Source organism: Lissotriton vulgaris, chromosome 5 (assembly GCF_964263255.1).
Source record: "Lissotriton vulgaris chromosome 5, aLisVul1.2, whole genome shotgun sequence".
Classification (NCBI taxonomy): domain Eukaryota; kingdom Metazoa; phylum Chordata; class Amphibia; order Caudata; family Salamandridae; genus Lissotriton; species Lissotriton vulgaris.
The window spans coordinates 419,453,286-419,480,059 of NC_141693.1; the positions used below are offsets into that span (position 1 = coordinate 419,453,286).

The 26,774-nt window shown below is 45.7% G+C and overlaps 1 protein-coding gene across 2 annotated transcripts in view; it reads right to left on the minus strand.

The window, feature by feature from the left end:
• ARHGAP22 (Rho GTPase activating protein 22) overlaps positions 1-26,774 on the minus strand; it is a 441,023-nt gene that overhangs the window by 142,902 nt on the left and 271,347 nt on the right. Inside the window, exon 1 of one of the 2 annotated variants that reach the window (XM_086921795.1) lies at positions 24,739-25,127. The exons of the other annotated variant lie outside the window; for it this stretch is intronic. Within the exon in view, the coding sequence (XP_086777921.1) occupies positions 24,739-24,784 (46 nt within the window). The 5' untranslated portion in view covers positions 24,785-25,127. Of the gene's footprint in view, positions 1-24,738; positions 25,128-26,774 lie in introns of those variants that run through there. 2 annotated transcript variants of the gene reach the window in all.

Here is a 26,774-nt window from a genome sequence, read left to right on the forward strand (position 1 = left end):
TTTAACGCAGTACTATGGCTGGTGAAAAGGGTTACTATATTTTTTGTGGCACAACGAGGGGTAAAGTGGTTTGGACATCATGCTTAAATGTAGCCATGTGTTAAATTTCTAAAATTTACGAGGGCCACTTTGGACAGCTAAAACTGCTCCTGTAAACCTACACAGTGAAACCGATACAGTTTCTTAAAGATATTACAAAGGTGGATAGTCTTAAGGGACGATATAAATGACAGAAAAAGAAAAGTTGGTAAATGAGAAGCTACCAAGTACAATAAAAAATATACCCTTCCCAAGTGAATAAACAGATGTCACAGGTTTGAAATGCTATGGTCACTGCCAAACAAAACACTCTTGTTCACGCAACCATAGTGTTTAGCTGGGCAGTGCAACATCAGGATGCCAGAGAGAGACTAACAGCTCAGAACAGCGGATTGTGAGAAGCCTGGACTCACAGTTTAACCCATGGCACGAACGAATCCTCAGATTTTTCACTCGTGCAAGACATATTTCTGTACGGGCTCCCCTCTAACGTCTCCAGGGAGTTCAACAGACACGTCAATAAAGCTGAACTCGGGGCACACTATGACCCCACACAGCGAGGGTCTTGAATGTTGCCAGGCTAAGAAAGGTGCACATGATTGGCCGGCTCGACATTCTTTTACAGACAACCAGAACTACTCAGCAGTGATAGGCAGTCTGCTGCGCAGCGGTGGGGGAGAGTTGCTGGACAACAGTGATGTCACTGGTGAAGCCACTGTCAAAGCACTGGCTTCCAACCATGTAGAAGCACGCTCCGTATTCACAAGCAAAGAAGAAGTGTGTGCACTCCCAGTCACAGCAAAATACGCAAATATTTTGTATATTGTCGGAGGAGGCGCCCCAATGAGCTCCTAGTTAATGAACAACAGGTGAAGTGTGCTAGGGCTGAGGCGATTTCAGTAATTAGCCTAGGTGTTAAGGGTCCTCCCCTGTTGAGGAGGATGGAAGTCCACAGGAGCAAAGATGAATGTCCCCCACACTTCCAAACAGCAACGACCCAAGTGAGAAGGGATAACTCACTCAAAGTCAGTTGCTACCAAAAAGTGTGGGGGGGAATTTCCCAGGGAGTATACCAACTCTTCCCCAGCAGGGACGTTGTAGCTGCAGTCTCGATGGCAGGAGATGGCTGTAACCAAACATACAATAGGACTAAACTCTCTAGTAATTTGCAGGACTAGTACACAAGTGTTCAATATAGAATTCCACTTACCTCACCAGGTGAGCATCAGAGCATAAGCGAGTAGTCAAAAGTCACGAACCAGGAGGTAGTGAAGGGAACCTGGATGACTACTCAGCAAGGGATACCTCCAAGCAAGAAGGTAAACAATTCCAGTCCTGTTCATAAACTGAAGACTGAGCAGACTGGGCCACCAGAGCAGCAGATGACAGACTCGTACTACTTATGGAGCTAAAGACAAAGTGGCACGGCAACAACTCCCACTTCCGACTCATAAACTAAAGACAGAGCGGAGTGGGTAAACACAGAACACACAACAAGCACAAATACACACACCATGTCCGACTCTTGGAACTTATGACGGAGCGGAGCGGGTGTACACTCAACAAGACAACACACGGAGTACGCACAAAGCATCCAACTCGTAAACTGAAGACAGAGTGGAGCGCGTGGACATATATAAACACAGAAACGCTAATGCCCTTAAAAAGCCTCCGTCCACTCATAAACTGGAGACCGAGTGGAACGGAGCGGAAAGAATGGCCCGAAGACTAACCAATCACCATTAACGGGGCGTAGGGACAGAACAAGTCGCTAAGGCGGAAAGTCGAGCAAGGCACCGGGGAGAACTGAGAAGCGGGAAGGGAGACAGGGAGACTAAGTATCGGGAACAGATTAGGCAGCGAAATTCGGGGTAAAGGGTAGGGAAGAAATACCGGGAATCCAACAGGGAAACAAAGAAAATACCACAGGCTCAGGAATCAGGGAACAAACTTGAACAGGAAGGCAGACAGGAACCAAGAACGCTACGGGAACCTCACAAAGCAGGACGCTGAGTAAAGAGGGGGTGGTCACTAACCAAGCAGTAAGCCAAGCAATGATTCGTGGGTGAGACTCCCTTTTCACTTAATAAGGGAGCGTCTCGAAAGTTTGCCAACACAACCCAGCACGCTGTTTAGGGAATGTCACAAAAGGACTCAACATAGTTCTCATGGAGTTCAATAGGAAATGCTGGAAGGAGAACTCCGATTTAGCCCTGTGGAATCTACGTTGAACACTCGTTTATGAGGTCAAATCCGACCACCCCTAACACTAGGGCAGGGGGCATGTTGCAAGAGAAGCAACAAGAGTACACAGCATGAAATGGTTGCTAATTCAACTGGCCTCACTCAAGGGAGCTGCTCAATGTGCTCCATATGTGAGGCAGTGCCATGCCATGACACACTAAGAACAACCCCGATGACAGTTCAGAACCATCCACTGACTTCACTGGTTCAGGCCTATTTTTGTTCATGAAGGGTATGTTCATCTTATGGGCTAGCTGTATGTCCAGAAAATTTCCAGTCGCTCCTGAGTCTAGGAGTATAGACATGTTATGTCTGTCTTGGTTGGTGATCACGAGGGTAATATTCAATAAGAAATATTTCACTGGTTTAGTCAAGGTCTTTTTGTCTTGTGAGATCTGAAAAAGAGATGTACTTGAAGAATCGATCCCCTCATTCCTCAAGCTTGGTAGTTTTCCTGAACACTGGCTATCTTCCTGGAAGGAACAGAAGGACGACTGGGACATTCTCTAGCATAATGGCCACTCTTGCCACAGTATAAACACAAGTTGTTCTTCCTTCTTCTGGATTTTTCTTCCTCTGAGATAGGGCCTCTCACCCCACCAATCTGCATGGGCTCAGGCATGTCCTTAATCTCTTTCTTGTCGGATCTCTGTACCACCAACTTGGGAAATCCGATGCAAGATTTTTTCCTCTTCTCTCTTGTAGTCGATAATTCAACTTCACCATGAGCTCAATAAATGAAGGACAATCTTCAGGTGGATTTACTATTTGCGCCAGTATATCTTTTAATTCATCAGATAATCCTCTGTAAAATAACGATGTTCTTTTTTTTTCAGGCCAATATGTTTCGGCCAATAACCGGTTGAACTGTGTTATGTATGTGAGGAGATCTTTGGACCCCTGTTTTAGATTAAGCAGGGCATTATCACTGGCTTGCATGTATGCGTGTTTGGAAAAAAGACTTCTAAACTTGTGCTGAAAATCATTGTAATTGTATAACAAGGGATCGTCAGTTTCTACAAGAGGGACTGCCCATTCGGTGGTGTTTCCTCCTAGATAAGAAATAATAAACGCTACCTTTGCGGCATCGTCTGGGAAGGCAGCCCCCTTACACATAAACTGGAGATGACACTGGGTCATGAAACTATTGAACTTCGCACTGTCTCCTGTGAATCTCTCTGGCATAGCCAAGGGAACGGGACTAGGTGTATGGACTGTGACTTGGACAGGAGGTACCATGTTTGATGCATCAGCAGGGGGACTGGCCATGGTTGTTTGCGCAGAAAAACGGGCTGGTTGAATATAATTTCTCTTGGGAACTGTGCCTGACCCACCCACGGCCCCTGTCTCTTGTGCTTGTAAGTGTGTTACTTCCGCCTGTAACTTCATATTTTCTGTGCGGAACATGGCCACTTCCTGTTGTAATTCCGTTAATACTACAGTGATCTCTTCCATTGTAGGGGTGTGTTCAGAGATACCCGTATTCCGGTCTGTATTCATCTTTGCTCAGGTGGAATATATATACATGGGCTTGGCTTTCTGGTATGGGTCCTTCCCTGTTGAGGAGGATGGAAGTCCACAGGAGCAAAGATGAATGTCCCCCACACTTCCAAACAGCAACGACCCAAGTGAGAAGAGATAACTCACTCAAAGTCAGTTGCTCCCAAAAAGTGTGGGGGGCATTTCCCAGGGAGTATACCAACTCTCCCCCAGCAGGGACGTTGTAGCTGCAGTCTCGATGGCAGGAGATGGCTGTAACCAAACATACAATAGGACTAAACTCTCTAGTAATTTTCAGGACTAGTACACAAGTGTTCAATACAGAATTCCACTTACCTCACCAGGTGAGCGTCAGAGCATAAGCGAGTAGTCAAAAGTCACGAACCAGGAGGTAGTGAAGGGAACCTGGATGACTACTCAGCAAGGGATACCTCCAAGCAAGAAGGTAAAGAATTCCAGTCCTGCTCATAAACTGAAGACTGAGCAAGACTGGGCCACCAGAGCAGCAGATGACAGACTCGTACTACTTATGGAGCTAAAGACAAAGTGGCACGGCAACAACTCCCACTTCCGACTCATAAACTAAAGACAGAGCGGAGTGGGTAAACACAGAACACACAACAAGCACAAATACACACACCACGTCCGACTCTTGGAACTTATGACGGAGCGGAGCGGGTGTACACTCAACAAGACAACACACGGAGTACGCACAATGCGTCCAACTCGTAAACTGAAGACAGAGTGGAGCGCGTGGACATGTACAAAAACAGAAACGCTAATGCCCATAGAAAGCCTCCGTCCACTCATAAACTGAGGACCGAGTGGAACGGAGCGGAAAGAATGGCCCGAAGACGAACCAATCACCATTAATGGGGCGTAGGGACAGAACAAGTCGCTAAGGCGGAAAGTCGAGCAAGGCACCGGGGAGAACTGAGAAGAGGGAAGGGAGACAGGGAGACTAAGTATCGGGAACAGATTAGGCAGCGAAATTCGGGGTAAAGGGTAGGGAAGAAATACCGGGAATCCAACAGGGAAACAAAGAAAATACCACGAGCTCAGGAATCAGGGAACAAACTTGAACAGGAAGGCAGACAGGAACCAAGAACACTACGGGAACCTTACAAAGCAGGACGCTGAGTAAAGAGGGGCGTGGTCACTAACCAAGCAGTAAGCCAAGCAATGATTCGTGGGTGAGACTCCCTTTTCACTTACTTAGGGAGCGTCTCGAAAGTTTGCCAACACAACCCAGCACGCTGTTTAGGGAATGTCACAAAAGGACTCAACATAGTTCTCATGGAGTTCAATAGGAAATGCTGTAAGGAGAACTCCGATTTAGCCCTGTGGAATCTACGTTGAACACTCGTTTATGAGGTCAAATCCGACCACCCCTAACACTAGGGCAGGGGGCATGTTGCAAGAGAAGCAACAAGAGTACACAGCATGAAATGGTTGCTAATTCAACTGGCCTCACTCAAGGGAGCTGTTCAATGTGCTCCATATGTGAGGCAGTGCCATGCCATGGCACACTAAGAACACTAAAAGCGCTGCGGCAATACAAGGCTGCTCGCTGCAGCCACGGTAAACGCATAAGGAAGGGAGAGGATGTGGCCTAACGGCTAGAGCGCTCTACATAGAAGCTGGGGAAACCGGGTTCGAGTCTTGGCAGGGACCGTCAACATCCTGTGATCCTGGGAAGGATAACTTAATTTCCCCGTGCCTAACAAAAAAATTAATGCAGCCGTCTGTAACGCAACCGGTGCTCATATAAAGCCTCTGATATCTTTGGGTCAAGTTCGAACTATATCAAAGTCTAAAAAAAAAAATTGGAAGGACGCGTTTCACCAGTGTTTTACAAACCGAGGGAGGTATATCAGGAGAGTGGCAGCAGACGACCAAACTATAAAAGCATGCTGTCTGCAGACATTGCACAGTTGTAGTATAATTTAAACACCATCACATAGGTGTAGTTCTAGGGCAGCACTGGGCCATCTATAGAAGAAACCATCAATAATACCCACATGTTCCCATTGCCATCAATGAGAAAGCAGTTAGTGTGGTAACAGCACACGAAAACTAAAACAGACGCGCGGCCGGGAGACGTGCTCTGTGACAGGGGAGGGGCTGTTAACAGAGGAGGAGCAGAAGGTGAGCTTGCGAGTGGTGCGCATGGCAAAGGAAAGCCATAAAGGAAAGCCAGATGGCGCCTGATCGGGCGGTGAAAGCTGGCGACTTCATGCATGCTCGCACGCGCAAGCGCTAGGCCAGCAAAAGCGTGTGGCAGCACTTTTAAAAGCCACTTACTAAATGTCCCGCAGGACAGCGCATGCGCTGGCTCAGGCGAGACCTAAAAAGGAGCTAGAGTTACAAATCTAAAAAAATTCCAAATTTCTGGAAATATCTGAAGTTTCTTCATTGAATCTTCATAGGCAGAACCTCCTCATTTTTAATATTTGATTTTTTAAACGATCCCACATATCTGCAAATTCAGAACGTTCAAAGATACCAATCACTCGATCCACAAATACACAACATGACTCACTCACCAGTCTATCATTCATTGCAGAATACAGAGCCATAAACCAGACAGTCATTCTCCACCACCATCTCTCACCCATACCCCTTCCACCTTCAACATACACAGAATAAAGTCACTCCAGAACAATCTTCATAACCTTGCACCCCCTTGTCCACCACACAAAAATGCTGCTATTCCAAGGCAACTCCACAGCCCATCCTCCCAATTACAACCAGTCTCCCAACCACATACACATATCCTAAATGATGCTCTCTTAGCCTATTGGACGAGGACAATGGCACCCCAAAAAAATTCAATTTCTGTTCAGCTACTGCGAACACAAACACCAATAGCACACCACCTACAGCCTCTAAGGACAATACTTACTCTCCCACAGAACTAAACTCACACCACCTTGAAAACCGCTCCAGTAAACTGCCTAAGTTATGCTCATTCTATGACCAAAAACAAATACCACATCTATCAATTGACAGGCGCAGAACCGACTTACTCCTCTTAACAGAATCATGGCTATTGAAAGACATGGCTCCAGTATTGCATGGAGCTGTTCCACCACACTACCAAAATGTTACACAAAATTGCATAGGCAAAGACGGGGTGGCTTAGCCATCATATTTAAGGAAGCAACAACTCTCATCTAAGCTGAGGATGTTTCCTTACAAGGTTGTTCGGCCCTCCTCATCAGATGAAACCCCACCTTTTCCTGTACTTTCTCCTTCTTTACAAAACAACACTTATCAAAGGAACATTTCCACACACCTTTCCAGACAAAATTTCAAACCTATTTATCAAATATTCAACCCTATACATCCTTAGTGACCTGAACACATGGTTTGACAAACCTAATATGCCCCATCCCACAACAATCCTCACAGGCCTAAACCTGCTCAACCTACAACACCTCACTCCCAATCCCACACACATTTCAAGACACACCTTAGATGTAATTTTCTGCACCCCAGTTCAGACCTAGTTTCCTTCCACAGGGTTACTCCTGTCACATGGTTAGACCGCCAGCTGGTTGCTTTCCAACACAAACACCACAACTTACCCCAGGAGAACTCAGCTTACTCCCCAACTCCTTATCAACTTTGGACCAAACTGAATTTAGAAGACTGAGAACCCCAGCTTACATCCAACATAGATCTCGACACAATACTCTCAGTTCAAAAACTCTAAGGATGGCTCCATGAAGCTTTTGATATATTAATCCCACAGAAAATATCAAAATGGAAAAAACACTTGGATGAATGCAGATTTAAAAAAGTTTAACAAATTGCAAAGCTTCAAATAGCCTGTCGCAAAACAAACAACCCTCGAAACAAAATATGCCTACATAGATGTATACAAATGTACAAGTCAACAATCAAAAAAAGCTACTTCTCAAGCAGAACTCAAAAAACAAAATTGCTCCATAAAGATTTTTTTAAATACATTCACAATCCAAAATGCACAGAAGGAACCAATCCCATACCTCAGGAATGTTGTCAAAAACTGTCAACGCATTACGCAACCAAAGCATACTTAACATACAAAAACCCAACAGCACTACCCATTTCCCAAAAATCCTCCCACAGGTCAGTTAATTCAGTCTCTGGACTCCTTCAAAGAAATATCACCAACTAAATTTCAGCTTCTTGACAAAGCTAGGAGGCCAACTGGTTGCTCCTTTAGCCCCTTTCCACCTTAAATCTTAAAAAACATTCTTGAACAACTTTAAGGGCCAGACTAATCAGAACACTAATCAAGAACTCCTTAACAACAGGAGTTTTTCCAGAGGACGCAAAAGACATACATACGCTGATTATTAAAGAAAACATACCTGGACTCTCAATACCACAATCATTACAGACCTGCAGTAAGCACACTATTCTAAGGCAAACTTATAGACAGACCAGCCTTCACTCAGATGTCATAATTTACTGAAGAAAACTCTCCAACTTACAAATGGGATTCTGTCCAGGGAGAGGAACTGAATCAGCCCTAAACTCCATGTGGGCCAATCTTAAAAACACAGTGAACCAGAATGGGGTAGCTGTGCTACCTCTCTTGGAACATTCAGCTCCCTTTGACATAGCGGATCATGATACTTTAATCCGAAGACTCAAGGAAGGTGACATAGAGGGTGCCACTCTCATTTGCATCACATCTTATCTACACAATAAAACAAATGTAATCCATACTACTCCATTCTAGTCAAAACGCTGTAGCTCAAACGCATGAGTCCCTCAAGGCTCTTTCATCTCCTCCCTCCTTTTCAACATCTACATGAAATCCTTACCAGAACTGACAAATGTTTTTGAGTTCACCAGCTATAAGTACGCATACAACACACATACACACTCTAAATTGGATAGCTTCAAGACCATTGGAAACTCAAAAATCTTGAGTTGCCCCTGAAATCTTGAGTTGCACCTGAAATGGAAAGCCTCCAAAACTGAAATATTACCTGTGGGGACTGAAAACGTATGACCCTCTCTCCTCTGGACCTGACAATTTATTACCACCACAGAAAATTCCAAGAAAGTAAGAAACCTTGGAATTACCATGAACTCTAAGCTCTCCATGAATACCCAAGTGGATAAGCTATCCAGACCAAGCTTTCTTACCATGAAAATGCTATAACGCATCTTCTCACACCTAGGATTCCCCCACAGGGTCAAATCAACAATCTCTCTTATACTATCAAAACTAGATTACACAATTGGTCCACATCGTGGCTCACTTTATCAACATGACAAGATTACAGTGAATTCAGAACTTTGCTTTTCGACTCTTCCTACATGCAAAGCCGCAACACAATAGCTCCTCTGCGTTGAAGACCCTCCACTGGTCTTCCTTCAAGGTGCTTTGTATAACTCACAAGGCAAGGAATCTCAAAGTACCACCTTTTATCAGGAAGAAAATCACAAAAGACATAAAACAAAGGCACGTATTCTCTACACTGGCACCCTGTCTCAAAATCTCATCATACAAGAAAAACACACGTGGGTCAAGTCAAGTCAGAATAGTCAAGTCAGAATATTTATATAGCGCGCTACATACAATTAATCATTATGGATTATCCAGAGACCAAAAGAACCAATGCAGGGAATTTAGATAGTCTTTGAAAATATGAAGGTTCTCAAAGTATTCTTTAAGCCAAATCAAAAGCGCCAAGGACCCCCTGAACAGCTGCAGATGCTTCAAATCCTTCTCTACTGAAGCAAGTGCTGAGAGAAGGCCCTTCTGAACTGATGCAGGTGCTAAAGGGGAACTCCGCCAAACGTATGCAGATAATCTGGTTGTTCCCCTAGCTTGAGCCTGTGCAGGCTCTGCGAGAACCCATAGACACATATTGGTTTGCTCCAGTGAACCACTGATTTATGTCACATCTACACAGGGCCGGGCTGGTGAACCAAAACCAGCCCTCCCAACAATGCTCAAACCAGCCCCGCTCTTCATTCATCCATTCATCTCTAGCCTTCTTTCCTCTCCCTTGCTCTCTCTCTTCTATACTGAAAGCCCTCTGTCAACTGCAATTAAGTAGACGAGACAAAACTGTAATTACGCCGAGGCAATATACCTAATTCGGGGGTGGGGGCTGCGGTGCACCATTACGCGAAATTCCGATAATTATGTCGGTGGTCCAGTTTGCTGCGGTTCGTAAAAATATAGCGTGCGGGCAAAGGAACAACTCACATGACCAGGACGCGAGTTGTTTGGGGTTATTTTTTATTTTGGACTTTTTGGCAGGAATGATGGATTATCATTTCACACAATTTTCACGAAATTTCATGTAATTAACTGAAAGTTATAACTGAAAGCTAATTAAGCAAACTTTGCACACACCTATAATTAACCTTGGGTAGCTAAGGAAAGTGAAAGGGACACCAGCAGCTGCCCCGGGCTTTCAAAACCAGTCTTTAAGGGCTCGAATCCACTGGGGAAATGCCTGGTGGAATAAATGATCTGTCCGGCCATGCATTCGGGCCAGGGCCCGATTGACTCTCCTGAATAGATCCAGGCGCTCCATGGCCCCTCTGAACTGAGGCAGGGTGCATCAGCAGACACCCTCAGAATAATGCTGCTACTCTGGGGCCTCTATAAATCAATGTCGGTGCTTTCGGCCTATGCAGTAATGTCAGTGCTCTTTGGCACCCTCCGTGTGTTCTGCGGGGCTCTTAACAGATATCAATGCACCGAAGCCTTTTGAAATGATCCCTGTGTTCTGAAATCTCTCTGAACCAAAGCAAGGTTTCTTTGACACGCAATGCTAGCACCCCTCTGGTCTTTTGAGGCTCTGCATGCATTTCAGCAATGCGATCAGAATCACCTCCCAGTCCACGTAAAGGATTTTTGAAAATTCTCAAGAATGTGAAAAATACTCAGGCTGACACAATTAAAATCCATATTAAAGCTTTGAAAAGAGGTGGGTGGAGCGCAACCATACGCAAATTAAGATTGGCCTGCTCCTGGGCGGGGGGGGGGGGGGGGATCTAGAACAAACACGGGGCCACCGACTGGCTTCAGTCTAGCTGGGCCTCATCAAATGAGTGACCAAAGGCCCATACCTGGGGGCATCAGGTTAAAACAACCACTCCACATGGGGAACAACTATATGCAAATCAGTTTGGGTCCACCCCAAAAGCAACATCCCAGTGCAACTGCAAAGTGGTGCTGGGTGGGGTTGGGGGGGGGGGTGCTGGGGGAAGCGGAAGGATGGGGAGAGTCATTGGGAAGTAAAGATCAATGACATGTTGGGCGTTTTTCTCAAGTTTGCCCCGGGCTGCCACCAGGCAAGGCATGGGGAAACACATCACGTGGATACGGTGTTGGAAGGCCCAACTAAGCATGGGCGAATTTTGCGAATCTCGCGTTCGCGAATTTTGCGGATTTGCGAACTCGCAATCCGCAAAATCCGCGAATTCTCGCGAATTTGCGGATTTTTTTTTTTTTGTGTGTTTGCGCGGGTTTCTGCCAGTTCGCGAAGGTTTTGTACAATGTCGCAAATTGCGAACTTACCTGTCGGGTCGCAAGTTTCGCGAACTTGTTGTTTCTACGTGTCCAGCCTGTTTGGGACACTCTTCTTCATCACTGCCACTCTCTGTCACCACTGCCACTCTCTGACTACTCATGCCACCCTCTGGCCCACCCATGCCACCCTCTGTTTCATCACAGCACCCTCTGGTTGTCCAGTCAGTGTACATTATTGTGGCAACGCAAGCACACCTTCCCTGCCTCAAGTGACCTGAATTAATTTGGGGCTGATTAATGTGTCACAGAATATTTTTTTAGCTGGCACCTGCTTCCTTAGTGCTTCCTGATTAGTGAACTTTTGCACTTGCTAAGTGCTTTCATTGTTGCAAAATTAGTTACAACACCTGCCCTGCCCCAACTGACAATAATGAATTAGGGGCTGATTAATGGATTTGAACTGCCAGCCTGGCTCCTGCTTGTCTCCCTTAGCTGTAATTCAGGACCTTTGTGGCATATGTGTAACTATTCTGAGGTTCAGAGCAGGGTCACATAATAGTTGCAACTGGCAACTGAACTCTGGAGGGGCCCCTCAGCAAGCACTACAGGAAATGGCTACTAATGATGAGCCTGAACTTTTGAACCTGGTAAGTAGTTTCAGTTTTGATTAGATCGTATTTCTGCAATTTTGCACTTATTCGCGGGGCGCGAAGTTGTACTGGGAAGCCGCGAACTCACGCGAACAGTGCGAGCAGTGCGAGCAAAATCCGCTGCTCGCGGATTTGCGGATTTTGCGGGAGATTCGCGAATCTCGCGGATTGCGAATTTCCCGAAAATCCGCAAAATCCGCGAGCGAAACGGATTTTCCGCCCACACCTAGGCCCAACCCAAATTTGTCAAGGCAACCAGTTAAGGTTTGGGGTGCTCTGCATAACAGCAGATTCGACGTGGCCTTCATCATTGGTAAAACCAGCATCCGCACCCCACAGCTTTTGAAGGAGGTAAAGGATGTAAGAGGTGGACACAGAGGCCATCTACTTATTTTTGGCAGGTGCCCCATAACCTCCATCCTCTAAATCTAGCTGGTTCTGGTGGCTTAGAGGACTAATGAACCCACTGTATGGGACTGTGCTCGACCTTATGGTAACTGGTTCAAATCTCGACAGGTCCACTCAGCCTCTCATCCTTCTGAGGTCGATCAAATGAGTACCATTGAGTTGGGTAACAAACATTGGTTATTGAGCGCCAAGATACACTCGGGTGAATGTGCGCTTAAAAACTACACGTTATGTTAACTGAGTGGCACAATCTGTTACATTGTTTCAGATTTCATCAGCGAAGGAATTGCAAAAGGACAGCTGATTTGTACTATTTGACTAGATGGCTGACAGGTGAGCTGCGTCTGATACAAATGTCCATCCCAGAGTTCGTAAAAATGATGGGAGAAAGGAAGAAAGTGCTTACCTTTTCTGTTGAGCTTTTAGTTTCAAGTGTTCTATGTTCATATGTAACATGAAAATATGTGGAGACATTTACACTGTAACATAACACACGCAGCACAATTCACTGAGTGCTGACATCAGCGGCACAAGAAAGGAGCGCAATAAATGGTGGTTCCCTCCGTCACTCCACACCACATAAAAGGGATGACTTCTCCCCTCTAACCACAGTGCCCTGGCTGCCTCAACACCCAACAAGTAGCAATTTTAAAGAAGTGGGTTTAGAAGTGACCCAACCACATCAGCATGTTAGCAAATGTGTTAGTGGCTGCTCAGGCTGCTGGGCTGCTGCTCCGGGTGCTAGGAGTGGTGCAGGTTATCATCATCCTATAGGCTGAGACATCAGATAGTCGAGTTGTGTGTCTTGCTATAATAGCAGTCCAGTATGTACATCATATATTCCCATGCCGGTTTCCTCAATGCCTAATGCATTTGGTGAGCAAGTGCTATGGACAAGCTCTCTCATTAGAAGAAGATGCTATCTGTACACTATAATCTTATACATTTCATAGTTAGAATACAATAGTCTGCAAGATAAATAGAATCATACAAAAAGACAAAAGAGTAAATTAATTGCAAAGGGTGAGGTATCACAGCAACTCTTTTACATCCAGCAATGCCAATAAACCCCACAACTTGTAAAAAAAAATATAAAATCTCCTTCCTAACTAGTTTCTATATTTCTTGATATCTTCTTGCCTCTTAAACAAATTAATTGAATTGGCACGAACTCTACTTGACATTCTCTTCATAGTTTACGGGTTGCAGCCCATGTCACAACAATTACAATTATAAAATGATCACTATAAAGTTAAACATACTATTTTTTTTTAAAAAAAATAAAAGTTAAAAGAAATGCACATCACCTATTTCATAGATCAGGATTACAAAATAAACTGTGAATCCAGTGACAGAAAAAGTAACATAAGACTAACTCCAGTCTCCTGCCTTGATGGGTCTCCTAGGCAGCTTGCTACAGACCGACGAATCAGTGGAGTATTCGTTCTATGACAAGGTGCAAGTGCATTATTACTTGTTGTAATGGAAAACAATTTAAAAAGCGGCACTGGCATTTTTTTGCTACGGGTTTTGAGTTTTAGTACAAAGTAATAAAAAATGCAATACAATTTGTCTCCCCAATATCACAATCGCACAGTTAACTAGTAGATGAGTTAGTAAAAAATGTGGACATGTCCCCTCTGGTAGGGTAAACCCCCCGACGGGATTTGAGATGTAAAGTGCGACGTGCCTCCGGGAATACCACATTAAGACAGGCCTCTCACCCCCACATGTGCTTGACAGAAGGTAACAAGCAGTCAAATAGGACTAGTCTGCCTGTGCAATGCGCGCTTTCAATTTTTACTCAAAACTGTAACCTTGACATTAGAGTAGCAACAGTGGTGATGGAGGCTAGGTTGGACCAAAAATAACTGCCCACCCAACCCCCTAAACCAGTCGAATTCCTTTTGGCATAAAGTGCCCATGCATTATTAGAGAGGGTTGTCGGTTATTTCCACTAATGCTTTGATATCAATTCCTGCATGAGGGTTTTTGCTCAATAGGAGCCAGCAATGTGAGCGCTGAATCTGATATTTGGAACATTTCAACCTCCAGATACAGTGGGGTTAGCCGAGTCCCACTCTAAGCTTTAGCAAAGCTCTTTAAAAAGATTCCCTGCTATTTGTAACTGTCCCCTTGACATTCAAGGAGAAGGGTTTTCCTGGGACTTGTAAAAGTAATGGTGGATATTCCCTGTACTGCTGGAAAGCTATCATCCCAAAGCCATCTCATCGCCAGAGGTTTAAATGTTCGCCAAGGCTGCGGCTGTGCGGAATTATCCGAATGTAGTAGCTCTGAAAATGGAGGGCCGAATTCATTCCACCCAAGGAATGATGTGGGGTACACCATGCGTGCTCTAGCAGTGTTGAGAGATTTAGGAAGAAGGGAGAAGTGTGGCTCAATGGTTAGAGCGGCAGACCCTGATGCAGAGGTCTGGCCTGGGACCAGGGTTCAATTCTCCGCCTCAGTGGGTCTTGGGCTCAAAATTCCACGGACCTGATCATTCTCGCCTCGGTGCCTATTCCAATCATGGAGTCCCACTCTGCAACTCTGGGCAATAGCTTGCTTAATCTCCACAATGGCCCCCACAATGCTAGGGATGCCTGGCCTCCACCTTGGGGGTGCCCAGGAGTGGACGCCTCACAGGGAAAGCCAGGATGGGTTCCACAGCGGTATTCGTACAAGCGCCTTGAGACCCTTGCGGGTGAGTAGTGCGCTATACAAGTATCCATTTTTTTTTTTTAGGTTCCGTGACAGTGATAGAGAAGCGATGTTTGGGTGCTGTAGAGGTTACCGGGGTGGGTTACTTGGGTGTTGTGGCGGGAGGAAGGTCAGCTGTTGTGAGGAACCTTTCTGTCTCGTTTGTACATAAAACAAACATTTGCAATGCGACAGGTCTTGCATTTACAAGCGCTATTGGCATTGTAAATGGCAATTCCTTTTATTTATGTGTTGTTTTTAAAACAGATAAATAAAAGGCATTGCCATTTACAATGCCAATAGCTCAAACTCTCGCGAATGCGCCTGTGTTATAAAGATTTTTTTTAAAGTGTTAGGAGAAAGTGCGTCCTGCCTGCAACAGCAGACTGGACAAAGCTGTTTGAGAAAATAGTGCTCGGAGGCTGTAATTAAAGCCTACCAGGTAATAACACACGTAACAGGGGGTGTCCTCATGGGAGGTTTCTAAATGAGACAAGGCGGTAGTAAGGAGGGACCACTAAGCCTATTGATCAATGAAAAGCTACAGTTTCCAGTGGACAATGACACAAGTCAATAAAAAATATGAGAAGAGAGTGGATGGAGCTTAAAGTCCCAGGCGTGACCTGAAAACTGCCTCAGCTGATGGCCAGCTCAGACCCTCATGCCCTCCCATGATGTAAGAAACTTTGTACCTGTAGTGGCTTTGCAGCTTCCAGCCCTGGCACCCTGTTGTCACGTGCTACTGAAGGCCAAAGGGTGACATAAGGACAGTTTTATTTACCCACCACGCATGAAGTGTTCTGCTGGCATCGTAGACCAAAGAAATATTTAGTCAAATGTTCCTAAAATCTTTTTAAATTAAATCGCTGTTGTACAAAGGTGATGCAAACAATCACCTTGGCGATTTTCCCAGATACGGGAAATTGCAGCCTTTGATTCTAAGAATTATAAACCGTATGTTTTAATAGAAAACGAGTCAGTAGCCCATGTCAGATTAAAATGGAACATAACACAGTTGTACACACATTTCTAAGATGGTGCCAGCAATGTCACCTGAGCCTAGGACATATATAAACGCCATATGTTTTATAACTTCCCAACGAGGATTATCCCCAAATGATCTTTACTTCTAATGGGAACAGCCCGGAGTTTCTCGCTTGTGTTCCTCCGTGTAAGGTGCCTCTGTTTAGTTGAAGGGCACTTAGTATTTTCCCTATGAGAACCTATTTGAAAGGACCATCAGTTGCTCCCGCACCCAAACACAAGTCTTCCCTCAGAGATTAAATCTCCTAGCCCTCCATGTGTGCATAGGGGTATTCTAAAGACCTGCGTGAGCAACCTCCCCACTCTTAGTAACCATCACAAAAAGAACCTACGGGTTCGGGCAAGGGTCTGAGGTACAAGTGGACTTTGTTAGCCATGCACTGGAAGGGGATCACTCTTAAGGACGGTTCCCCTCACACACCAGAGGTGTCATGCTTCATCATAGGGGTGCCTCCTCGCGTCAAGAACCTAGTCTAGATCTGAGCAACAACCCCCTCACTGCGAGGGAGGAGCAACGGGACGTAGACTAGTGCTCACATCTCAGGCGAGTGTGAGCAGTGGTAGTGCTCAATCCCAGAGGTTTCTGCCCTGCTTGGTTTCTGATGTTTTGATCTGCGGCCGTGGCCCCCGGGGTGCTAGGGTGATCAGTCTGGACTGTGCAGCCAAGAGAAGTGCCTGTCTGAAGCCATTGTCTGCTTTCAGGGGTAATCCCCATTCTCAAGACAGAAGCACTAGATCACCAGCAGTTTTTAAGTGGATCTGATTATGCAACCAAAAACTACAGCTCCCAGGATGCAATGTAAAGAGCAATCTTTATGCCCTAAGACCTGTATAGACAGGATGCGACACGTTCTAAACACACTGGAGCTAGAGGCGTGAGCATCTGCTTCTAGGCTGAAAGCACAAGTTCTCTAGTTGTTTTTTTTTTATTTTAAAGATGAGCGCCATCAAACCAGTGTCTTTCAAGCAATGCTCAGGCATTCTTGCTCGAATAAGCATTGTCGTGGATGGAAACCAGTGTTGTACTTATTTATTTTATTTATTTATAAAGTTTTATATAGCGCGAACAAGATCCCGAAGGATGTCAGAGCGCTTTACAGAAAGGAGGGAAGGAGGGTAACACATACAATATCGACATTAAGTAGGATAGAGCTCCGATACAGGCTAGTTTCACCCTGCAGGACTCTAATGTTGAGCCAATCCTGTGTTCTAGCTCTCCTCTCTGCCCTGTGCTTGTTGCATCACTGTGCGACAGCAAAATAACCCTAGGAAGAGGGTGATTTCTTCCCGACCTTGGAAGCACTTATCTTGTTTTGGCTTGGCGCGGCTCCTGGTCTGAAGGCTGCATTTCTACATCTGATAGTTTACATGCCTGCACCATCTGGATACGATTCTCTCTTGTTTCCTGCTGTGCCGTTATCTTTGTGTGCCTGTGGTAGGCTCTGCTCTCTCTAGCGCTTGGACCTTTCAGAGCGCTCCCTTCTGTAACCGCTCCACACTCTGTGTTTGACTCTAGGAGCAGCGATATTAATATTCCATCTCTGCTTCTTTATTTTCAGTTCTTAAGTGTCTGGTACTGTCACGTGATCGGTGCGGATGTCAGCCTTGTGTGCGCGGCCTCTTATAGAGTCGAAGTGTGATGCTGGAGTGTGGAAACATGCATGCCTTCTTATGGTGCTAGTAACACCTATGGAACAGACACCATTGTTTTAGGTCAAAGACAATCAGACAGAGCAGCTGTCTGATTTGCTAAATACATCTTGGGGACATCCTAACAGCTTCCCTGGGAATTCATTGTGCCCATTGCTTACCATTGACTTTGTGGTCTGTAACTCACATTCTCAGGCTTTCTATTGGTTGGCTTTATTTGTTTTAGGCTGTCCAGCCTTTTCACACTACCTCTTCCTGTATTTTTCCACAAGTGCAACTTTCTGTAAACAGGCATGTAAATCTTGACCCATTTGTTGTGCATTCAAAGACAGAGGTCAAATGTCAGGCTGAGAGAGCTTGGCACTTACTTTTCTTTCTCTGACTTCAAAGTGAAAGGATTTATGTGACAACTTTTCTGGATACTGGGGGTAGAAAAGGTTTTTTTCTAGCACGCATTTACATGATATGTGGAAGTATTTGTAAACTGTATAGTTTTATTAGTAAAAATGTAACGCTCATTTCAATTGAAAATGTGTTATTTGTAATGGCAGTGTGCTACCACACCATCCATACTCCACTCTACACCATTCCACTCTGCACCACTCCATGCCGCTTCACTGTACTCTGCACCACTCCACGCCACTGCATTGTAATTTGCACCACTCCACTTTACTCCACTCCACTGCACTCTACATCACTCCACACTCTGCCACTGCACTCCACGCCTTTCTGCCATACACTGTACCACCCTACTCTATGCCAGTGAACTCTCAGCCACTCTACTCTAAACCACTGCACTCTTTCATCACTATACTTTACACCACTACAGTCTAGGCCACTCTAGTCTACTCTGCAACACTGCACTCTATGCCAATACACCCTATGCCATTACACTCTGTGTACCACTCAACTCTATGCCAATCCACTGTACACCACTCATTTATTCTATGCCACTTTACTGTATGCCACTATACTGTACTCTGCACTACTCCACTCTATTCTGAAATAATCTACTTTATGCCACTGCACTCTACACCACTGTACTCTGCGCCACCGCACTCTACTCTGCACCGCTGTACTCTACGCTAGTGCACTTTATGCTAATGCTCTCTACAGCACTGCACTTTAAGACACTCTACTCTGCAACACTGCATTCTATACCAATGCACTCTATGCCACTCTACTATGCATCATTCTACTCTGCGCTACTTCATTCTGTAGTACTCCACTCCCTGCTACTGCTACTCTACACCACTCTATTCTGCACAACTGCACTCAAGTATGCAGCACTCTAATGTGTGCCTCTGCATTCTACGCTGCTGAATTCTATGTTGCTGCACTCTACTCCACGACACTCTGCTACATTCTGCACCAGAGATCTTAAAATTGGGAGGGGTGGGGGGTCAGGACCCACTGGGTAGCCCTTTTTTGAACCCGGAGGGGCACAGGCTATGGCCAAGAGAAGCATTATGCTGCTAACAATGCATTAACCAGAATAGTATGTTTGGCAAACATGTGTTTGGATTTTTTAAAAGGGGTAACTGAACTTAACTGCAATGTTTAAATATGTTTAGACATATTTAAACATTGATAATTGGATAGAATAATTGTGAAAACTTCTAGAGTGGCCCGATAACAACTTCTTTTGCTTTTTACATGGGGGGAGGGTGAATTAAAAGGTTTGAAGACCACTGATCATTCAACACCAATGCACTCTGCACCAGTCCAGTCTATGCCAACCCACTGCACTGCACTCTACTCTACCACTACGCTCTACTGTACACCACTGCACTCTACGCCACATCACTGTACTGTATGCCAATGAACTCTAACCACTCTACACCACTGCATTCTCCTAAACTACTCTGTGCCATTCTAATCTGCACTACTGCATTCTATGCAAATGCACTCTACGCCACTGCACTCAACACCCCTCTACTCGGCATGACTTCACTGTACTCTATTTATTTATTAATGTGAATTCTAAGGTGCCCGTATCACCCCCATTGGGGTTTCTCCACGCTGTGACTGCTAGTGACTGACCCTGGGAGATAATTTAGAACAGTGCAATTTTCAGCAACTTTCTGAAGGCCAGGAAGTTGGTACATTGGCGTAGCTGGATTGGGAGTTGGTTCCAGTATCGTGGGGCAAGGTAGGAGAATGCTGTTCCGCCCATGTGGGCTAGTTTGAAGCGCGGAGTATGGAGGAGTCCCTGGTGATCCGACCGCAGGGGTCTGGATGGTATATATCTGACCAGCTTTTTAGTCAGATAGCTAGAACCCATGTTGTTTAGAGATTTGTATACCATCCAGCAGACTTTACATTTTATTCTCTTTTTCACTGGGAGCCAGTGTAGTTTTTGAAGTAAAGGGGTAGATGCGGTTCTGGGGGGGCATTGGTCACCAGGCGTGCCGCAGTGTTTTGGACCACTTGCAGTTTGCTGAGGGAGGATTCCTTTGCAGAGATCAACAGGGCATTGCAATAGTCCTAACGGCTGAGGATTAGGGCCTGAACTAGAGTTTTATGTACAGATGTTGGCAGGAGAGGGAAGACCCTTCAGAGGAGGCCAAGTGTGTGGTAGCATGCCCCGGTTGTGCTGTTCACATGTTCCTCTAATGTAAGTTTTTGGTATAGTTTCACTCCTACATTTTTCACTACCTGTTTAGGGGGGGGGGGCTGATCCTAGTTCCTCAGCCCCCACCAGCTGGGGGATCATCTCAAAGTTGCCTCTCCGGACAGCATCATTTCAGATTTTACTCTGCTCTGCAGCACTCCACTCTATGCCACAGCACTCAATGACACTATATTCTACACCACACCACTGCACTCTACTGTGCAACACTCTTATGTATACCACTACATTCTACGCTGCTGAATTCTATTCCGCTGGACTGTAGGGTGTGTGTGTGTGTGTGGGGGGGGGGGTTTGTTGAAAGTTATATATTGCATTGTTCATTATTGATTACACTGTGGCAGTCTCCTATGGGTGGATTAACCATGTATCAATACTGTGTCAATGTTGAATTAAAACTAGCAGTGCAAAATTCAATAACAAATATTTCAACAAAACACAACATGTGCCTCTCAAGTCTTTCCAAACCCAGGAAAGCGGCAATTCCACCAAGGAAATATTCACCACTGTCAAGGAAATTACCACTCCCTCTGCTCTACCTGCTCCATTGCCCCATCCCAGGATCTCTGGTTTGACCTTTGTGTTACTTCTACGATATATTCTAGCAAAGGTATCTTATTTTCTCCCCACAACCCACTCTAGCTTCGATCGACTTCATTAGTATGCCCCGCCTTTACATCTTCGGGCCAGCCATGTCCAGTCCGACTCATCTACAATGAAAGAGGTATGAGGTCAATGAGTTTTGTTAAATCTGGCTCCCTTTTTGACCTGTGTCCGCACTACATCTTTTCTCTCGGTCATGAACTCCTTGACCCCACACTCACTGCCCTTTTAAAACTATTGCTATTGGCTGCCATTTACCTACTAAATAGAACATGGCACTGTCCTGCCTTAGCTTAAAAAGCATTTTGCTGATCCTATGACCATTTCCAAGTGCAGACCTTACTTTCTTAGTTCTTACCCAGACAAAGGCCTGGAAAAACTAGTCAACCAGCTATTTACTAGCTACCAAGAGCATCACCTTCAACTCGATCCCTCACAATTTGGCTTTAGCGCCAATCATAGCACGGAAGGTGTCCTCGTTATAGCCATGGAAGCCATCTGACTTATCAATGATAAGGGTGTTACTGCTGGTCTTATTCATTTAGATCTTGTGGCGCCTTTCACCGAGAACTGCACATCCCTGAACTCAGGTGCCTTTTCAATTCACTTGTATGTAATTCTGCTCTTCAATAGTTTTGTTCTTTCCTCTCTCACCAGACCCAATCGGTGCGTCTCCCCCTGTCTCAGTTAGATGCTTCCAAACTTTTGTGCACGGTGCCCTGGCGATCTTACATGAGCACCACATTTTTTAATGTTTATATTACACTTCTTGACATTCAGCATTAGATCTCTCGGTACGTTTCATGTTATCTCTTATCTGGATGATACTCAGCTGATCCTCTCTCAGTAGACACAGCAATTACCCAGACTAATGTCATGCACTGAATGTCTGCGGTTGCTGATTGGATGTGCAGTGATTGCCTAAAGCTAAACCGTGAGAAAACAGAGCTTGCACTATTTGGTAGATTTACGTCTCTCTGAACCACTGCATGGTGCCCACCCGCCTACCCCCACCAAGCCTTGACCCTCCCCTCAGCCCTTGGAAATGACCAGAAATCCGAGCATCCTTGCTGATGATAGCCTTCTATGGTAAACCACGTCACTGCGATGTCTGCCTGTTGCTTTAACAGTTTCAAAATGCTCAGAAAAATGTTTAAATGGCTGCCCCCTGAAGGCATGGAAAACAGCGCCCCAAGCACTCATTACAAGTAGACAGGACTACGGAAATTTCCAATAAGTTGGCATTTCTGTAGACTTTATCAACACACTTCAACTGGTCCAGAACAAATTTGGCAGGCTCAAGCTGCCTCCTGGTACCACCGTCAGCGCCCACTTACATAATCTTTATTGGCTGCCTGCCCATAAGCGTTCTCTCTACAAGCTTCTTATTTATATCTACAAAGCACTTCACAACCTTGACCCTTCCACATACTCCTCCGTGTTCCTTACAGACAACTTCGCTCCGCGACTCACCTGCTCACTCGCCGGCTTTGCATATGGCGTGCTAGATGAGGCACGCGCTCCTTTTCCTACCTGGCTCTTAATGCTTGGAAATAGCTTCCTCTCTCTATTGGCTACACTGGAATTCAGAAAGAAACTAAAGTGTGGCTGTTCTAACTACCTTAGTTTTGAACATCCAGGAAATAACTTTCTATTCTGCGCAAAATGCCCTTGCAGGTGAGATTCAGGTGTTACAAATACAAATAACAAAACCCAACCTCTCACATTGAAGGTGGAGGGTACCCACTTACCAGAACAGCGGTAGGATCTTGGGTGCAAAAGCAACGAGAAAATGTGCTCCGGCAGGGGGTCTTAGACAACAAAATCAGATCTCATTGAATGCGATGCCGCCACCAACCAAAAACTGACATTTTACCCAGAACCGATCATCACTGGATGAACCAGACTCTAGACAGGGATGCAAAATCCAGGAACCAATTGCTGTGGTATGCCCAGTCCGCCAACAGTCGTATAGGGCCATGGTAACGCACTACACAAATGCCAAACAGCACAATACAAAAAAAACCAAGTGCGCAGATGTAATAGTGATGTGATACCTTCTTTTGAGGCAGTGATTTTGAAAGACTACCGTAATTGACTACCTATGATTTTGAAAGGTTATCTGCATGGGGAGTGAGGAATTGCTTTTCGGTTATAAAAGATGTCCTAGATGTATACATTTGTGGTATAGCAGTGATGGGTGAGGGTTACCAGCATGCTGTGTCAGGGAATGCAGATGGTGGTCTGTGTGTTGAGGCAACAAAGGTGTATGATTGTTATGTTCTGGACAGTGATGGCAGTGGGTACCCATGGGTGTGGCGTAAGCGAAGGCTTAACAAGAAATGGGGCACCTAATGGCCATGTACATTCGGGTGGTAATAGTGAGGAAGCAGGCTTTCCTCTCTGTTGCATTGAAGTTCGGCTAACCATGCGCTGTGTAGGGCTGCCATCTGTCTGGGATTAAAAAGAACAACTGGAATTTAAGCTAACAGGAAACATCTGCTCTTAAGGACTCTTATACTGTTTTGTCTAGATAAATCTTTGGTGGCTTAGAGGAAACACTATTGCAATTGGGGCCTCTATTAGGCTCCAGTTTAGTGAATATCTTATACAGCGCTGTTCAAGATGAATGATGGTGTAATAGTTAACTGGAAACGCTGTAGGCAGATTTATAAATTTACTGCATTATTTAAGACATTTTGAAATATATTTTTAAAAGAAGGCAACTACGATCATACTTAACCTTATTGTTAGCATAATTAAAAAAAATGTGACAAACGTATTTGCTTTGCATTTTGATATTGTTTTTACAAGTTTAAATATAACTTTTCTCTGGGTTAATTTTAATCGAACCAAACGTAATAATAGCAAAACATGCATTGTTTATGTGTAGAACAAAAACGTGGCAAACCTACTCTAAGGCAGTGGAAAACGTGGGATGCCTTGGTTTTGGTGACCCAGGAAGTAAAGTTAAGGACGTAAAGCTTGCAAGGGCCGTCTAAGCCTAAGGACACAACGTTCCTGTGTGCTGTGGTCATTGACGTCAAATGGTTGGCTGTGTGTTAATCTATTAAGTCCCCTCTGTTGGCCAATTTATTTCCTGTCAACAGGCAAACTGTTTCCAGTCATGGACCTTTCTGCTACAAATCAATTGCTATGAAGTCTGTTGGTCTAATTTGGTCAATGAAAGCAAACAAAGACTACAACACCCAGAATGCGACAGTAAGTCACACAAAAGGCCAGCACTGGAAATTGTGTCTAATTGTCCATAGTCACATAAACTGAGGTGAGCAACACCGAATTGTCTCCGGGCAGCCAAATTTCAATGTCTGGGCTTTGCTTTAAAACAAATCAATGCAGTCTAGATGTTGTAGCACCTAGTCAGCTCAGATACACTTATTAGAACAAAGTCCTTAATAACAATGATTATTAAAGGACATTTCACAATTAAGGTGGAGCGGCGGTGCAATGCACCCAGCCGGTCCATGTTGGCACGTGGGCAGTAGCAGTGACGTTGGAGGCTGCCTGTGCACTACGGGGTTTGACAGGATGGTTTTCATAGTGGGTTCTACTTGGAAGGGATTAGAAGTTTATACGCGCGCTCTCGACGTCATGCGCAAGGTTTCAGCAGCGTGCTGAGGTGAAAGAAGGGGTCAGCTAACCTGTGGCAGAAAGTGAACTGCAGACGCTGTTGTGGGGGGCTGCCGTGCGCGAGGATGACACGCCGGGCAGCACGGTGCAGCTGCGGCTCGCGCTGTGGTGCAGAGGGTTACCTGCTGTCTCCCGCGGCGGGGAGCGGTGACACCAGCAGAGCCCCATGCCTGTCTGCTCCCGCGGGGGCTGGAAGTCTCGCAGCTGTCAGGACCTTCCGACGGAGCACTTCCTCTCCCGTGAGAGCGCTGCGGCCGGTCCAGAGTGCACCTAGCCGGCGGGCGGCATTCTTGGCATCGAGTGCTGCGTCTTCCCCGTGGCTCTTGGCTTCTGTGGCACAGCTGTGGCTAGAAAGAAACCCCCACAGATCGCACTCTGTTTCCAGGAGGCTGTTCGCGGCCAGTGCTGCCCCGGCCGGCCAGTCAATCACAGGGCAACCCCCGCCTTCGCAGCCTTTACCCTTTGGCTGTCTCCCTTTACGAGGTTTGGAGATTATTTAGGAGGCGCCGTCCCTCCTTAAGGTGCCGGCTCTCGCTTTAAGGGACACTTTCCCGCTTTAGGAGGAACGGTCCCGCATTTGGGTATTTTTGCAGACAAAGACCATCTATTGTTCTTCCACAGACAGTTCGTCTTAGTGCATTAAAAGCGATCTATATCTAGCCCGGAACATCGTCAAACCCGAAATGCCCCTCTTTTTTTTTTTAATCTTTCGAAGATGGGAGAGGTTGGCACGTCCCAGTTGGCTCGCCCAGACCCTGCCTGCACCCCGGCTCCTCCAGAGTCACTCTCCGCTCATCGGAAGCAGAGCCCGGGAAGCAGCAGCGTGGGAGCCGGGCGTCTCGCCAAGGACCATGAGCCCTGAAACGAGTTATTTTTAGGTCAAAGTGGAAACACGGGAATAGTTAAACAAAAAAAACGATATATCTCCCGAAGGCATTGCGAGCTCTAACTTCTAAAGAGTTAGTCCAAGAGGCTGGGCAGAACGAGCTCCAGCAGATTCAGACTTACTGGTATACTGGTCCAGAGTTGATCTGCACCAATGCATTCTGGTAGTTGTAGTCCTTGTCTTCACTTAGTACAGCCAGGGCTCTAGACTCAGGCTGCACATGGGGCATATAGCGCTCGTCTGTTAAGGCTGCAGTGCTTTAAATGGGCTGGTACTAACTACCAGCACTTTTTTCTATTTTGAAAGGGAGAGTACCAGCACTTCTCAAGAAAAATCTAATACTTTTAATTCGAGAGTACTAGCACTTCTCAGAAACAATCAGTTACTCTGGTACAGAGTACCTGCACTGTTATTTTTCCATTTCAAGCACTGGTTAAGGGTAAGTACAGCACCCACTGGGTTCAGCAACAGACGTCGGCCCCAAAACCCAGCACCAGAAGTACCACTCCTGCCGCAGAGAGAAAGGCCCCCCTCAAGCGTCGCTCTCCACATGGAGTATTACTCTGAAAAAGCTCTCTGTGCCTCACTTGGTGAGTGCGCTCTCATTAAGCACAGGGCACTGCTCAGAATTCCAACTCTAGAGTGCTGTTTCTCCCTGAATCCATGCATGGGCACCACGCCTGGCAGCCGCCTGGTAAGGGCACTGCCCCTGACTCCTCCTTAGCCCAGTGAGCACTCAAGGGAGGACTTTCACCAGCCAGCAAGGGGCATTTGTTCTGGTCGCACGGGAGCTGCTCTGGAGCCATACACCATGGGGCATTATTGCAGCCTGTGGTCTGCTATGGATTAAACCTGCTTGTATTCTGGTTCAGGGAGGACCTGGCCTGGCAGTTTGGGCTGGAATGTCCCTATTGGAGCAGGGTCAAGACTGATTTGCATATGTGAGTTGAAATGGGGGGAAAAGTAACGATGGACTGGGATGTGTCTCTGAGTAATTATTAGAGGCTGACATTAATTCAAGCATACCGTCCACCACTTTTTGTATACATCAGTGCAATACTTTAAGTGAGCGGGTGTACCTAGACATGGGTCCTGTACTCACTGGAACCAACGTGCACTCAACTGACGAGCCCCAATCAGGATGAAATAGACCTAGTTTGTTTTGTGTTCCAGTTCAGAGAGGGTCTGGCATGGCGATTCGGGCTGGACTGTTGCCATTGAAGCAGGGTCACGTCTGATTTGTATATGGCTGGTTTCAAACTGAAGTGACAT